General features: G+C 41.9%; 1 protein-coding gene across 1 annotated transcript in view; it reads right to left on the bottom strand.

Annotated features, from left to right (window-relative positions):
- ZNF804A (zinc finger protein 804A) overlaps window positions 1-2,376 on the bottom strand; it is a 155,527-nt gene extending 153,151 nt beyond the window's left edge. The window contains exon 1 of the mRNA XM_069021468.1: window positions 2,263-2,376. Within this exon, the coding sequence (XP_068877569.1) occupies window positions 2,263-2,373 (111 nt within the window). The 5' untranslated portion in view covers window positions 2,374-2,376. The remainder of the gene's footprint in view (window positions 1-2,262) is intronic.
- Window positions 2,377-15,335: the final 12,959 nt, after the last annotated feature.

Raw genomic sequence — 15,335 nt, 5'->3', positions numbered from 1 at the left:
CTGAGTCAGAGCAGCTTCAAAATTTCTGATTTTTAGCTTTACAGATTGTTGTTTCTCCTAGTCTTATTCTATGATGGAAGACACCAAGAGCATACTGAAAGGCTGTGTTCTTATTGGAATTTCTAAAAACTTATTCTAGCTTACACTAATAAATATTTTCATCCTTCTAAATCTGAAAAGCTTGTTTACAGTGAAAGTGAGCAATCCTCTGAAACAATGAAACATCTGATTTTCCCACTGAAACAGAGTTAAATGTACTTCAGCACCTCAGAACTATTAGTCTGAGCTAGGAATGTCCTGTATCGCAACCCAATGGCATCTTTACCTCCTATAAATTAAAAAATAGCCCAAACAGAAACACAAGCCTTGATGCCTGCATCTATACCATTTCTTCATAAGGAAGGATTTCATTTTGCTGTCCACAGGGCCAACATCAAGAGCTCTTCCTTTTCAACCCAGCAAAAACTTTGCCAGTGCTCACTGCCCACATGGAAGCTGTTAAACTAAGGGCTCTCATGGCAGTCCCACAGTCAACACTGCCTTGTCTCCCCTCACATCTATTCTACCTCACTGAAGAGCAGAGTTGAGTTAAATTTCTTCTCAGAGTACTTTTTGTTTTCAGAATATGACCACTTCAAAGTCCACACAATTCTTTTTCATTTGAATTTGAATTTAGCACTGGTCTTCCCCAAAATATTTTGGTCACTAATAATTTTATCAGTAAATAAAGTAATCAGGAATATTGGGAATACAGGGCTGCCTTTTTTTGCCAAGGGAAAAAAATTAAAAAAATTATAAAATGCTGTTGAAGCACAATCCATTATGAACTGCAAGATAATACACAGTCCAAAAGTTACATCAGAGTATTCTCAGTCCTGCCAAATGCATCTTTACTGAAATTGTTTAGTAGGAAGAAGGTGATGTATCATGCCATTATTTGAAAGGTACCAAACAATTCTGCAGTAGGTCTCGGGTTTACAACTGTACCAGTGAAATATTACACACATATTGCCATCTCATGGATACTACAAATACTTCTTAAAAATTCCAAGAACGCAATCCCTAACAGAAAAATATGCAGAATCCACAGCAAATAAAATTGTAAAGATTTACAACATGAAAGCAGGAACTTCATGTTTGAAACAGTCCAAAAATCTGCCTCAGATTCTCTCGTAGTAGTTACTATTTTTATGACTTGGCTCAGACTTGCTTTAATCTCTTTATTTAGGGAGAAATTGCAAGCTTGCCAACTTCAGCAAATGTTAAGTACTTCAGTAAATTCCCCATCAATATAGGTCGTGCATTCGAGGGAACAAGAATGTGGTGAGTAAGTTCTGCTCCATCTCCTCCAAAGGGGATTTCAGAATAAGGCAGTGATGGGAGAGAGAGATAAGTGGCTAAGCCCCTCTTTCAGCTCCATCCTCCTCTCCAGACATCTGTCCACACTGTATTGTGCCGTGATTGAGATGTTACATGATGCAGCTCACCCAGCCTGCTGTTATCCTACATCCCTTTTATCTGAGCAGGCAGGAGAGCACATGTATTGCCAAGGCTATTGCGTCGTCACTCTTCCATTAAAGTTCAGTAACAGCACGAAGTGAGTCCAAGCAAGTCAGCAAAACCAAAGGAAACCCAATAGATGTAAAGACATCTAAGTATGGAGGATGAATTCAGAAACAGTCCGGATAGCCTGTGCACACTTTCCGGAGCATCTGAGCCAAATTGCCTAAACCCACTAAGTCCTGTCAAACCCTGAGTTTTGCTTTTAAAAAGAACTTGGCAGCCAACAAACCAAAACGCAGATCGTTTCTCAAGCTGTGCTCGAACAAATGCATCTCTCTACCCAAATGGTTCGGACAAGCATAAGACAAGTTTCGGGTCCCTTCCTGCACCTCCCCAGGCAGGACCTGCGGCTGTCCCCGCACGGGAGGACAGGGCAGGCGGTCACCGGGGAGCCCCCGCGCCGGGGGACGCGCACAGCCGAACGGCGGCCGCCTCTCCTCGACCTCCCCCGGGCTTCGGAGACCTGGCCCTGCAGCTCCCCGCCCAGAAGGGTCCCTGGGCTGCCCCTCCGCCCGCAGCCGCTGCGCCAGCATCTCTGCGGGGACACGGCAGCGCCTGCCCCGGGAGGGAGCCGAGGGCACCGCGTCTCCGCGGCGGCAAAGGAGGGGCGGGCGGCCCCCGGCTCCCGCAGCCCAGAGCCGCCGCTGTGAGCCGGAGGAGGAGAAGGAGGAAGGGGGAGGCAAGGGAAGAAGCCATTACCAGAGTTTTGTTCCCGTTCTTGCTGAGGGGGCCACGGAAAACTCCCTTGATGTTGCGAAAGTGCCCGTTGCTGAGGTGCGCGGAGCTGATGACAATGTAGTAGCACTCCATGGGGCCGGGGCCGCCTCCTCAGGCCGGGCTCGGCGGGGCTGGGCGGGGAGGGCCGGGGCTGGCGGCGCCGGGGCCGGCGGGGGCCGGGGGTGCGGCCCCTCAGGCGCGGCGCGGCCGCGGGAGGAGGATGCGCGGCGGGGTGGCCGCGGCGGAGCCGAGCGAGCTGCCGCTGCCGCTGGCAGGCATAGTGCTATTATAGCGAGCAGCCTTGCCGGTCGGCTGCACTGAGCCAATGGCAGGGAGCCACTGGGCTGGTACCGAGCGCTGTCAGAGGAGGACATCTGTCACACGCCGCCTCCACCGCCACCCACCGCCCCACGCCCCGCTGCCCCCGCCGCGGACGGGCCGGCGGCAGGTAAAGGGGGACGGGCGGGGGGAGAGGGCAGAGCCGGCACCCCAACCGCAGCGAGCCCCGCAGGTGGGGTGTGCCCTCCTTTTTCCGGGGGTGGGGACGACGACGAGTGTGGTTCCTCCGGGATTTTGGGGGGGTGGGGGGTGGGCATGGAGAGATGCCCGGGGTGCGACGCCCCCAGCCCAACGCTCCTGCCCTCCCCCTCCTCCGAGCAGCCTCCGCGCCCTCCACCGCGCCCTTTTCTTTTTTGTTACATATTTCTCTAACACCCAACTCTCACAGGCACCTCCACCTGCCCGGGCCGGAGCAGCCCCCCGCTCCCCGGCCTCCATCGGTCGCCGCCCCCGCCCGCCGCTCTCGGCTGCTCTGGCCCGTGACGGCGTAATTGGGGGAAATCGGTCATTTCTCATCCCCGCTCGGGATAAGCTCCATTCTGCCCTTTGCTGGACTGCGGCCGCCGCAGCCCATCCCCGCCGCATCCCGCCCGGCAACCTGCAGGATCAGGAGAGGGCTGGCAAAACTTCTGGGTCACGGTGTCGGGAAGCGCTGGGGCCGCATCCTCCCTTCCCGGGGCCCCCGCCTCTCCCCCGCGGTTACTCACGGTTCTCCCGGCCCAGGGCCGCCGGCGGAGGCGGCTCTGCCCACCCGGCCTCGCAGGGCTTGGGCGTCTGCAAAGAAATGGACAACAACCATGGTTTCTTGCAGGCTCTGGTGCAGCCTCTGCGATCCTCAACCTCAACGCCCGTATAATGCACTCGCTCAGTTCTACAAAGCCCTCAGCAAACTGGACTAAAAACCATTATGTACATCAGCATGAGGTAGCTATAGCATACCCTGCTCCTTCACCAGCATAAATGTTCCTTTCTTTTTGCAGCACGCAAATCGGAGCTGGCTTCCAGGACCAGAATTTATCACAGTGTAAGACGTGCACAAGAAAGATGTTTAAGTGTGGTTTGTTGTTCTGTTGGGGTTTTTTCCCTCCATAAGATATCTGTAATTTGCAGATTTCTCATGTGAGGTGTGAAACACTCTTAGCTGGCTCATCTTCCAACCTGCTTTACCTTCATTCTGGATTGTAAAAATCAAGATTGATGGGGTGAAATTCCAGTGCCAAAAGAGGGAACACCTTAGAAAAGAAGCCCAGAAACATGATGTAACAGCTGAACCTGTCTCTTAGTCAGCATTTACTGCTGGCAACATAATACCACTGTCCTATCATCTTGTCCTCCAAAATAGATGAGCTGCTGCCAGAAGATTCAGGATGGGGACACATACAAACACTTCCCTGGCAGAAATTATTGTGTCAGGTGTTTGCATCCTTGGTGAAGGAAGCCCCAGTTTTTGAGATGTGCCTCCTTCAGATAAGCATTTTCTATCATTACCTCAATTCGTACACAGTGAATAGTAAATTTTGACAGCTGTCACTCATTCTTAGCATTTTCAATACTTAGGAAGGAATTACAGAAATGGCAGAAGTGGAAAGTTTTGACAGCTGAAACACAGGTGAAAGATCAGAATTCGCTGCTTCTTGTTACAGCCAAAAAAGAGTGTGATAATGTACACACACAGTAACACAATTTTTCTGGTTATGAGGGTGTACGTGTACATCTAGAAATAACCAGCAAGTTCGTTGCCATGTGAAAATCAAGTCAATATTATAAATACCTGATAAATTTAACAACACAGCACGCTTAAAGCCTGGTTCCCACTTCAGACACAATCACAGGTGTGGTTGTCTCTCAAAAATGTCAGAAGTTTAGGTAGGATAGAGCAATGAAAAGACATCAAAATTATGCAAGAAATAAAATGAGTCAACTCTTTCCTGGGAATAACTATATTCCAACTTGGACTAGAACTACTTTTTCCACCTTCTAAATAGAGCGTTACTGATACGTGAGAACCCTTCTGCCTGGGAGTGAAACTCCACACATCCACCATCTCAAAGAATTGGAATATTTTTCTCTGAAATCCTTGCACAGACATTGCGGACATGTTTGCTCACAGCTGCTACAGCCATACCTGGGTCCTTTCAGGGTTGTACAGCTGCTCTCAGGCCTTTCAGAGATGTGCAGGCACTGCTTGCATGCTCTTGTTAAGAGTCCAAGGACTTGGGAACATCTTCTTGTAGTAACAGAGAAATAATCTATTGTCACAGCTCAAGTTTCAAAGGCTCAACCTGCTTTGTACCAAACAGGAGTGACCAACAGCATTAAAGCTGCTGTAGCTTCTGCTCATGAAGATCACTGTCCTCCTCTGTTAAGGGAGGGAAAAAAACAACAAACAATTAAAGATTACTTGATTCCTCCACGGCACTCAATAAACAAAGGACAAGTAGTACTAAATAACACCTAACAAGCAAAATATACATTTTCTAGTCCTACTTACTCTGGTTCATCTTTTTTTTTTCTTTCTAGATGATCTCTGATACTTTGTTAACTTAACCCTTCACCTAAGTTTTCTTGCCTCATTCTGTTTATTATGATCACACAGGCTCAAGATGCTGCTTCCTTACCAAATTTTTTATTTTTAATAAATTGCTAATTTCATCAATCCCTAACCCTATGGCTCCTACCTACCATCAGTCTTCCATATTTCCATCTCTGTCCTGTTCTCCTGGGTAAGTATCTGGGGTTTCAGATGTTTATATTGCTATTTATTCAAATCTCTGCCATATAATAATAACCAGTGCTGCTTATTTACTCATTCTCTTATTCTTCTGTTTGGGAAAGATCTCCAAGGAATTGTTCCGGTATAAAATGGCAAATATCAACTCAAGAAAGAGGCTATGGATTTGAGAGACTTTCTGGAACACTTCTGAACTAGAAGCCAGTGAACAAATTAAACTAATTCATGTGCATTCTACTGTTTTTCTGCCAGTGAGAATACTCAATATTCTGCATTCAAATATTTAATAATATTCATTATTCAGGAAATAGTCCCGGCATAACCCAGAACAAAATATTCAAGAGTGTAAACAATCCTCTTTTGGTTAACAGTTTTTAAAGCATGGCACAGCGTATGTGTTACTAACATATCCTGAGAAATCATTCACTCTTTCCCAAAACATATCCATCAAGGATAGAAAGGAATATCTGTATTCAAGTCTCAAGAAACTCAATTAAGCTCCCATAGCAATTCTTATTGAATTCATCAAAATTCACTTTATCCTAAGAATATCTCCCTCTAAGTAATCTTCTGTCTGAGACACACCTTTTTACCATCTCCTGCACCTTCAGTGTTCTTGTATTGGTCCTTTTTTTTTTTTCCCCTTTTCACTTAGCCTTGGATGTTTCTCCCTATTTCAGATGTCCATCATCCTTGCATTAAGTGGAAGGAAAACCAGGAGTATCCCGTGTACCTTTTAAAGGCCATTATGGGGTAATGCACATTATACACTGTATTACAACTGCATTCATTCATCAGCTGTGGGGGTGGTACAGCAGGAAAAAGAGGAAACTGGGACACTCTGGTAGCCTAGTTCCCAGCACATCCTTCATGATGTGTGGAGAGTATCAGAGTGGGCTCCCTATTCCAACACTTGAGCTGAGTGGAGTGCTGGTATCACAAAGCTAAGGAAAGGCAGTAGTGCCTTAAAGCCCTGCAGCATGCAGTCAAATCATGGGCTGTAGCCTGCAGCCCCCAAAGTTTTGTCACAGTAAGAGGACTGTGAAGGCTTAAACTAGTATTTCTGCTCAATCTCAAAAGTACAGCAAAGATTTATTAAAATATACCCTGTTTTCTTTGCTTTGCTCCTTCAGCCCTCCAAAGCACATAATTTCATAGCACTGCTTATTCAGGACAGCTTCAGGAAAAACCTTGTCCAGCAAGAATTACCCCCTCCTTCTTCTCACGTATCCATGTAGCATCTGTATCTAGCACCACATTCCTGTGTTCAGAAATGCAAACACTTTTCTGCCCCTGCTCTCCCCAGTTACCGCTGTTACCACTGCCTGCTTTAGGATACTATTGGAAAAATCTTTGTTGTTACTGGATATAATACACCATTCTCTGTATCTTCCCTTCTTAATATTTATGCTGCAGAATTTCCCTAACAGCATGTTCACACTGCATCTTTTTGTTTTCTTCCCTAATCCCTTCCTAGCAAAAAAGCCAAACCAGACAAATAAAAATTTACAATAAAATTGCAAATGATGCACTGAATATGAGGTGACACCAACAAGTAACTGATGTACTGTAATAGTATTAAACAGCAGGATATTTTTGCAAAGGCCAGAAAACACCTGATGGCCCAAGCCAAGGTGAAGGTCCCTCTGCAAAAACCACTCTTGCCCATTTCAAACACTGAAGATGAAATGCATTCTGCTATGTTAAACATTGACTTAGAAGCAAATCCTCTGTCAAATAAAATGTCTCTATGTGAAAAGCAAATGGAGCCAGCAACTGGAAAATGAATCCCCAAAGCAGTCTGTCATGGAATTATAGTTTCCCAATATCCATTCAAACCAAACATCCAAGTCAAACTCAAACAGAATAAATGAAATTAAATTATCAAAAATCATAAGAAAAAAATTGGATTTATCTCAAAGGCAATGATTCCATCTCCAGTGGAAGGTGTACCTGCATGTGCAGGGGAGTCTTTAGGTAGGTTTTTTTTTTTTTAGATGGTCTTTTTCAAATGGTCTTTAAGGTCCCTTCCAACCCAAACCATTCCATGACTTCTCCCAACTGACTGCTATTTCAGTTTCACTTTTCTAACAATCTAGCACAACAGTGCAAGGAACAATCTTTCTTGTTTTTGTGACAACACAAAAAATACTCAATTAAAAAAAATACTCTTTCATAAATCAAAAATGAAAAGTTGAAAGACCACAGAATGGGTGCAGTTCCACCAAGCCAGCAGCCAAAGCTCACTAAAATCCAGCAGGCAAGGTACATAACTAGCACTACATTAAAGCAAACAACACATTGACATCATAAACAATATCCACAGAGATTTCAAGCAGCCATTCTGTGTCTGGTACTTTTCTGGAGATGGAGATGACTACAAAACGAGCACCAAGTTTTCATTTTTGCCAATTAAATTTTTTAAATTAATTTTATCCAGTTAAAACTTGCTATGTTAAAAAATACAATACTTCCAAGATGCTTAAGAAGTGAAAAGCTTTTAATGAAAATAAACGAGGCATAAAGGGAAAACCTGGTAAAAGGAAATTCACAAATAAATAGGAAAATAGTAAATTTTAAGATCTAGCATAGTGGATGATTTGTGGTCATTTATTACAAACAGATTATTTTCCCTGCCAATGTCCACGCAATTTTTTTCCAGAATTAAAAATCTGGAGTCCAAAAAATTGATCAAAAGTATTCCACAGTCAGTTAGGAATGGTTTTGTTCACGTCAGTGAGCTTGGGCTCATTTATTGAAGCAGTAGGTATTTCCATGGCAAGAAGTCCTGAAGTTCACACCAGGAATTGGCATTAGCTCCAAGCTTTTCCACTGGGTGGTGGTAATGAGATCAGGAAGTTCAGGAGAACTGGTAGCAGAACTCAGAACAGCACCAGTATTCACTCATGTATGTATTCATTCAATCATTCTGTCTCTCCCTCTGTACACACACACACCTACCCTATGTGTACATATGCCACACTGGAAATCTAGTGCCACAGTAATGACAGAATGAACAGAACAGTTTCTAAAATTTTTGAGGGCTGGACTGTAAAATTAATCTTAACACAGTTTCCTGCGTTAGCATTCAGTTGAACAAGATCATTTTCTCCATGTAAAAGCTGAAGAGAGTTGAGGTGAGACAGATGACAGGTCAGAAAATAGCAATATTTATTCCTGAATGAGCAAGTATAAATTAGAGACCCACTGGAGAAAAAAACCCTCCAGAGATTCATATTGTAATACATTTCATCGAGTTCAATATATGACATGCTATGATGGCTTCCTTTTTCATGTGATCTGTAATTGTCACAGAAAAGAATGGAAACTAAATTAAAATTGTTGTGTTTACCTTCCCAACCTTACACATTTCAGTGAGATTCATTTTTCAAAATGGGAATGTTTGGCATCATCTGAAAATCAAAGCCCTTTACAATATTTATGGTTACGACCTCCCAGCTTAAGATACCATAAATCACATCAGGCATTAACTGGTTCACTTTCACAGGGCACTTGTTGTAACAGTACCAAAGCACACTACAGTATTAAGCACATGCTGGGGAAGGATATTTCTAATATTATGTAACATGACGCACTGCCATACTTTTAAAACTACACAGTTTTTATGAATTACAATTTAAATACTGGTAGATACATGCAGTCCAGTAATAGTCTTGAAGTGCTTGTTTTGGCCCTCCTGAGTGATGCTTGACACTAGCAGCTTACTGTCTGAAAGCCCTGTTTATTCATTGGAACAATTCTTTTCCTTAATAACTAATGACTTACCAATCTGTCTGCTGTAGCAAAAGAATATAATTATAAATAGGCATGTTAAAATGCTATCAAAAGAATTTAATCCAACTTTCAAAATAAGTTATGTGCTCAATTAAAGATAACCATATCAAAATAGCTTGAGTACATCATAGATTACTAGCCTGAAAAAAGTCATGGTAAGAAAAAAGGTCAGTATTGCTCTAAAAATAGGGAGGATTTCCAAAGCCCAGTATATCTGGTTTGGCAATTGGACAATTAAAAAATATCTACATAATTCATTTAATTAAGTAAGAACTTACTCATTACCCCAAGCTATATAAATCATCCCAAGTTTTACCAAACATACATTTCCTTGAGTATCTGTAAGACCTGTGTGATCAGAAGACAAGGCATGCTATTAACAGCAGTATCAGGACAACTGCCATGGGTAAGCTACAAATCTGTGTCTGAAAGCAACAAGAGCAGTTGTTTCTTCATCCAATTTCTGAGGTGCCTTGGAGGTATCTTGCTCTTGTATTGGTGAGCCCTGAAGTAACAATCTTTCTTGTCTACAAGAGGGAGGGATGAAGTATCATAACTATTAATGACTACACATTAATTTAATTAAAATAACGAGCAGTCTGACATAGTTTATTTATTATTAGAGTGGAAAAAGCTAGTTCCATGATTTTTCTGCTCTACAGCTATGTTCGCATGGTCTTTTCAATGAACAGTTCCTCATGATAGTTACATGGGAAGAAGGGTCATCAAAGATAAACCTTCCTCAAAAACCTTCTCTTAAAAGACTATCTTCCACTTCCTTCTCTCCATAATCATGATACAATGTATGTATGCATATATATATATATATTTAGATAGGAGCTTAATTTTCTACTTTCATTATTGCTATGTACATTCCAGTGTCACTTGACATACTTCTGTAACTGCACCTCACCTTTTCTCCACCCAAACCTAAATTTAATACAAGATATCTATTATCTTGATCTACACTCAAAAAAATGCATATTTTCTTTTAGAGAATTTCAATACTGACACCTCCTAAATATATTAAATTACCCTTGAACTAACCTTAACATCAGCATTCCCACTAGAACTAGTGACCCTAATGCATTCTAAAAGCCTGAAGTTAAGAGGAAAAGAAAGTAGAAGATGTTTTAAAAGTCAAAACACAGCTCTGAACTATTCCCTGGGAACCCATGTGCTGCAGTCTTTACAGGAAAATGCATTTACTGTAAAAGAACAGCCAAACCAAAAAAACATGCAGAAAGAAAAAATATCTATACTCAAATTCTCACCACTCTGGAAGAAATAAGATTATGTTTAAACTTGCTGATCTTGAGTTAGTTTGAAAACAAGAAAAAAAACCCAACAAAACAACAACCAAACAAACAAGCCATTGTCTAAACCATCAAAAATACCTCCACCCTACTTGCTTTGAAGCCCATCTTGGAATTTGTACCTTGTATTTATTAAGCCTGAGCCTGGTAGACTCAGCCACTGCCAGGACGATCCCTTGCCCCCTCATGACACCTAAACTTGCCACTTTCAAATGTCTTTGCTGCTACCCTTTTTTCAGCTGCAAATTACCATCAATTATTTGACCTAACACTGAAATAAAATAATCTTCAGCTTTCCTCTCCCTTTTTCATAAATACTCATGCTTTACTGCAAGACACTGAAGTCTCTATAGCTTCTGCTGGTAAAGCTTTATTGTCATTACTTTCATGCTCAAACATAAATTGATTCCTTGAGCTTCCTAGTTATTTTTGTGCATCTTCTCTAAATTCCCTCTGCTTACTTTCCAGAGCAAGTAATTCTCTTATAAAAGTGTATTTGTATCCAAAAGACCATGAGTGTAATCTTGCAGGCAGATTATATTTAAAGATCAACCCTTAAAGAAAGCAATTTAAGTTTTTTGATTGGATATTCATCTCCATTATGTCCTCCATGTTATTTTCAGAAAGCAAAACATGGATTAGTTTTGGAATAACACCATAAATGCTGAAAATCAGGAGCTGTAACAAAATTGTCTCACAGAGGGACTTTGAAAATAAAAATAATGTTCAGGGAGTGCCACTGCAAAATGAGATTGAATATAAGGATGCAGTGCACACGTCTACCTCTATGCTGTTGCTCCTTCATCTTTCTGGCTTTCCACTCATGGAGGTTCTCTGGTGTGGGCTGACCTTGGCACTCCAGGCTGTCCTTGCACTCTCCCCTCATGGCTGGAAAGCCCATCCTGTCTTTCTATAGTTACCACAGACTCCTCACACCCACAATTTGCTCTTCTCATTGCTTAAATTCCAGCATAGTCAATTCTTCAACTGTAACTGATGCTTCATTTTGCAAAGTATGTTTTATTATCATTTCTCATCTTCAATTTACTCACCCTTCACATAAGGAACTAATGAGAAAGCCGAAAGAAACCCAAATACTATTTGTATTAATTTATTAGAAGGAAGCCAATTTTTGCTCAATATTGCAACCATGTATTTTGGATTTAACAGAACATTCCTCAAACCAGCAGAACATTCCTCAAACCTGAAGACCAGCAGAGAAGTAAGTGGATTTTGGACAAAGCATTTTCTGCCCTCATGAAAACAGCAGCAGGAAACAAACTCCAGTGGTCAAAATTGGATCATAAAGATGAAAAACCATATGTGTTTCTGGTCTTTAAATTGCTACTCTACAGAGTGATAAGAGGCATCATATAGAACCTTATCAGGATTTAATTTCCTAACAGAAATGAGAAAGGAATGTGCAAAGCCCCTCTTACATGATCTAGCACTAGATTTCAGTATATGATAAAAATATCTTAACGGGCGTATACCTAAGGAAGATTACATTCCATCACTTCTTCCTGAAGATGCTTTCTATATACAAATCCTTTTAAAAATAGCATATTTCTGGTTTCCTGTGCATGACTGTCTTCTTCAGGGAATGTTTTCTGGCAAAAACCTCCTCACAGTTACTGTATCTTTTTAGTGCTTCTGTAATAATACCTTGCTCTTAGTATGAAGTTTATGAATGAAACCTGTCAAAGTATATGTAGCACAAAAATGATTGCTAAATTCCTTTGAAATTTAATTCTTAGCTATAGTCTAAATGTTCTATACTGCAAGCCACCACCACTGTGTGAAAAATATTGTTTGTATGTATTTGTATTTTGTACATATATCTTTGCCATGTCATTCTGCATCCCCTTACTGACTCTTGTATCCTAAATTATATTTACTGACTCCCCCCATTCTATTCTATTTCTAATCTCTGCTAACTACAATGTTATTTCCAGATAAACTCAAATTTCCAAAGGATTCACTGTGAGCAATGTTGCCCTTTTGATCAAGAAAACGGGTACGTTTTAACACAAATGTTATACTTTTCATATTGTGATATATTTACAGCAGGGGCACTAAAGAAAGCATTTACAAACAATGCAGGCATGTTCAGCATCCCTGTAGGACCTCTGGGAAGAGCAGAGACAAGCAGTTCTCCGGATTGGGAGTACTTGCTCTGCTGGGTAATGGGCAGCATTTTAAGGCGAGTGGCCGTAGGAAATGAGGGCTCCCTCCCTCAGCTTCATCTTTTTCCTGCTCTGCAGGTTTTGCAGTTTCTCCTCCTCATGTTTCTAACTTAATCTAATTCTTAGAACCTAAAATACCTGTCACAACAGTCAGAACAGGATTATTTGCTACTGCGGCTATGCTATACCATAACACGTGCTGCTCTCATTTTACAGCACTACTAGTGCCATTAAAAGGAATAGTTTTCCATGGCCATCTTGAATTTTTGTTAGGTAAATTAGAAAAGGCTAATTATTAATAAAACACACTAACATATGTACCCCTGAACAGACTACAGCTGTGGCCATCCTACCTTGTTTTAACAATTTCTGAGTCCCATCCCCTATGCTTAAAAAGAAAAAAGCTCACAGGAAGCATTTATAGTATATATTTATGACACTGCTTCCTAGAAGCATCTCTGAGAAGGGTTTGGCTCATTCTTCCCCACTCTCCACAACTATTGGGATGATGAAGCAGATAGGATTTCCCACACTTATCTCCAGTATGTCTCCTGCGTCAGGCTGTTCTGTGACTCTGCAAAGCACTGCACATCTTGGTGCTGTGCCAAGTCTGCCTGAGAAGCCAGACTTTCAACCAGCTCCTCATGCCACAACCAAAATCACCCAGAAATACACCTTACAGAAATACACAGCTGACTATATTCTTAAATACATTTTGGTGTGAAAAAGCTTCAGATAAGTAAAAATTTCAGCAAAACCTGACCTTTCCTTGGACATGCTTCAACACTTACTGCAATGTTATGTTCCAGTTATAGAAATGCCCCAAATGAATAAGAAAATATTTAAATTTTACAGATACCACCCTAAGGAAAAATTTTAGTTAAACATAAATGGCGTGATTACCTAATGGGCATACCAAAATGTTAGGAAAATGAAGTGTTTGGATAAAATAGCAATGATTAATTTTTCATTTTTTTCTCAAATATAACATGCTTCTGGAGATCATACTTAGTGAACATACTCGTGGTTCCAAGCCCACACAGTATTTTAATTCCATAAGGTGCGTGGGAGGCATTTTAAATCCACATAATTTTGTGTTATTTTCTTTTTACATATTAAGTTATTATCATCAGATGGAGGGGAAATTAAACATTCTGAATGTGTTAAAAGCCTCGGTCTTCTTGACTCCCATTACCAACTGCTAACTATTACTAAAATCATCCATTTTTGGAACATGAACAACCTTGATAACATCAGATGAAGACAAAATAAAAATAGAGCTTTGGCAAATCCTGTGAATTGAATTCCGGTATCTCGGAACACCATGTAAAGCTCCTGATTGCCTTTGCAAATGTAGCTCACTATATTAATATTGAAGCTACCTCATTTCCTAACTTTACTAAGAGCAGCCAGAACTATAGTCATGCTGGGATAGTGAGGAACTAAATAAAATCCAGCTATGAATATAGCTGTGATTTGTTTTTTCCTGGGAAAGGTTTTGCGAAAACCTTTTCAGAAAAGGTTTTGTGAAAATTATTCCTAAATAACTTTATATCTAGTCTTCCTTTCTTTTGGGGTACATTATATATGTTGCTTCCCCTTTTTCTGAGAGTAGACAGTAAAAGCCATTTTTTTAATCACCTTATTTATTTGGCTTTTAAGATGACCAGAATTAAAAAGCATTTCTTTCTTCATACAGTCCTTGTTCTGATATACAGTCCTGTACAGAGCACTTGGATTTTATCACTACTAAGACACACGGTAATAAAGATGCTTAATGAGCAGCAAGCCCAGCTTTTGCTTGTCTGAGTCATGTTTACATGACACGCCTATACATCTGATGTCTTGGGAAGAGGTCCCTGGAGCACAGCCCTACACAGCAGGGGGAATTCTGGGCCCTTGAATAGGACAACCCTGTCTTCACCCACACGTCTCTGCAGTACGTGCTGATACATACAAGGTGGCACCCCTGGTTTTTACAATCCCTCCAGCCATTTCAGAGCAAACATGCTCTGCACAGACCTTCATAGGATGAGGAATAGGATTCCCGTCACCATCACATCACAAACACAAGGTCAAAAAACTCCACAAAGACAACTGGCTGAGCTCAAGCACCCTCTGCTTCAGCTGCTCCAGCTCCTGTCCTCAACGCCTGCACTTCTCTGTCTGCAACACACTGATAAAGCTTCTGCCAGACTCCGAGCTCAAAAGGATGCTCTGATGAGGCAAGAACATAGATGTTCTATGGCATCACACCAAGGTGCAATGTCATGGGAGCAATCTCATGACAAGGCAGATTATTACCTATGCAGGATCTATATACAACCACTTTTCCCCATTTCACAGGTGAAGAGTTGCCTGAGGTGGCACAAAGCGACTGGGAAGGCTGCAGGAGGTGCTTGTGTTCCCAGCCCTTGCTGGGTGGTGGGAGACGCAACATCCCTGGGAGGAGTCATGCTGGGACAGTGCCACAGGTTGCAGCCAGTGGACAGCACAAGCGTTTCCATCACACAGCCAAGGTCTGTCCTGCTCCTCAAGGCCCAGCTGAAAAGCAACCACTCAGATGTCCAGGGTGCCCTTGGGCCCTAGCTGGCTCTTCCGTGGCTGCCACAGCCTGACAATGAGCACACAACATCTCAAAAAAGCTCCTCAGCTGCCTTCTGACATATAAACATGTAAATACCAGTG

Source organism: Aphelocoma coerulescens, chromosome 7 (genome assembly GCF_041296385.1).
Source record: "Aphelocoma coerulescens isolate FSJ_1873_10779 chromosome 7, UR_Acoe_1.0, whole genome shotgun sequence".
NCBI classification, from domain to species: Eukaryota; Metazoa; Chordata; class Aves; order Passeriformes; family Corvidae; genus Aphelocoma; species Aphelocoma coerulescens.
The sequence above is the reverse complement of the archived record's forward strand: the minus strand, read 5'-3'. Positions and strand labels throughout refer to the sequence as shown.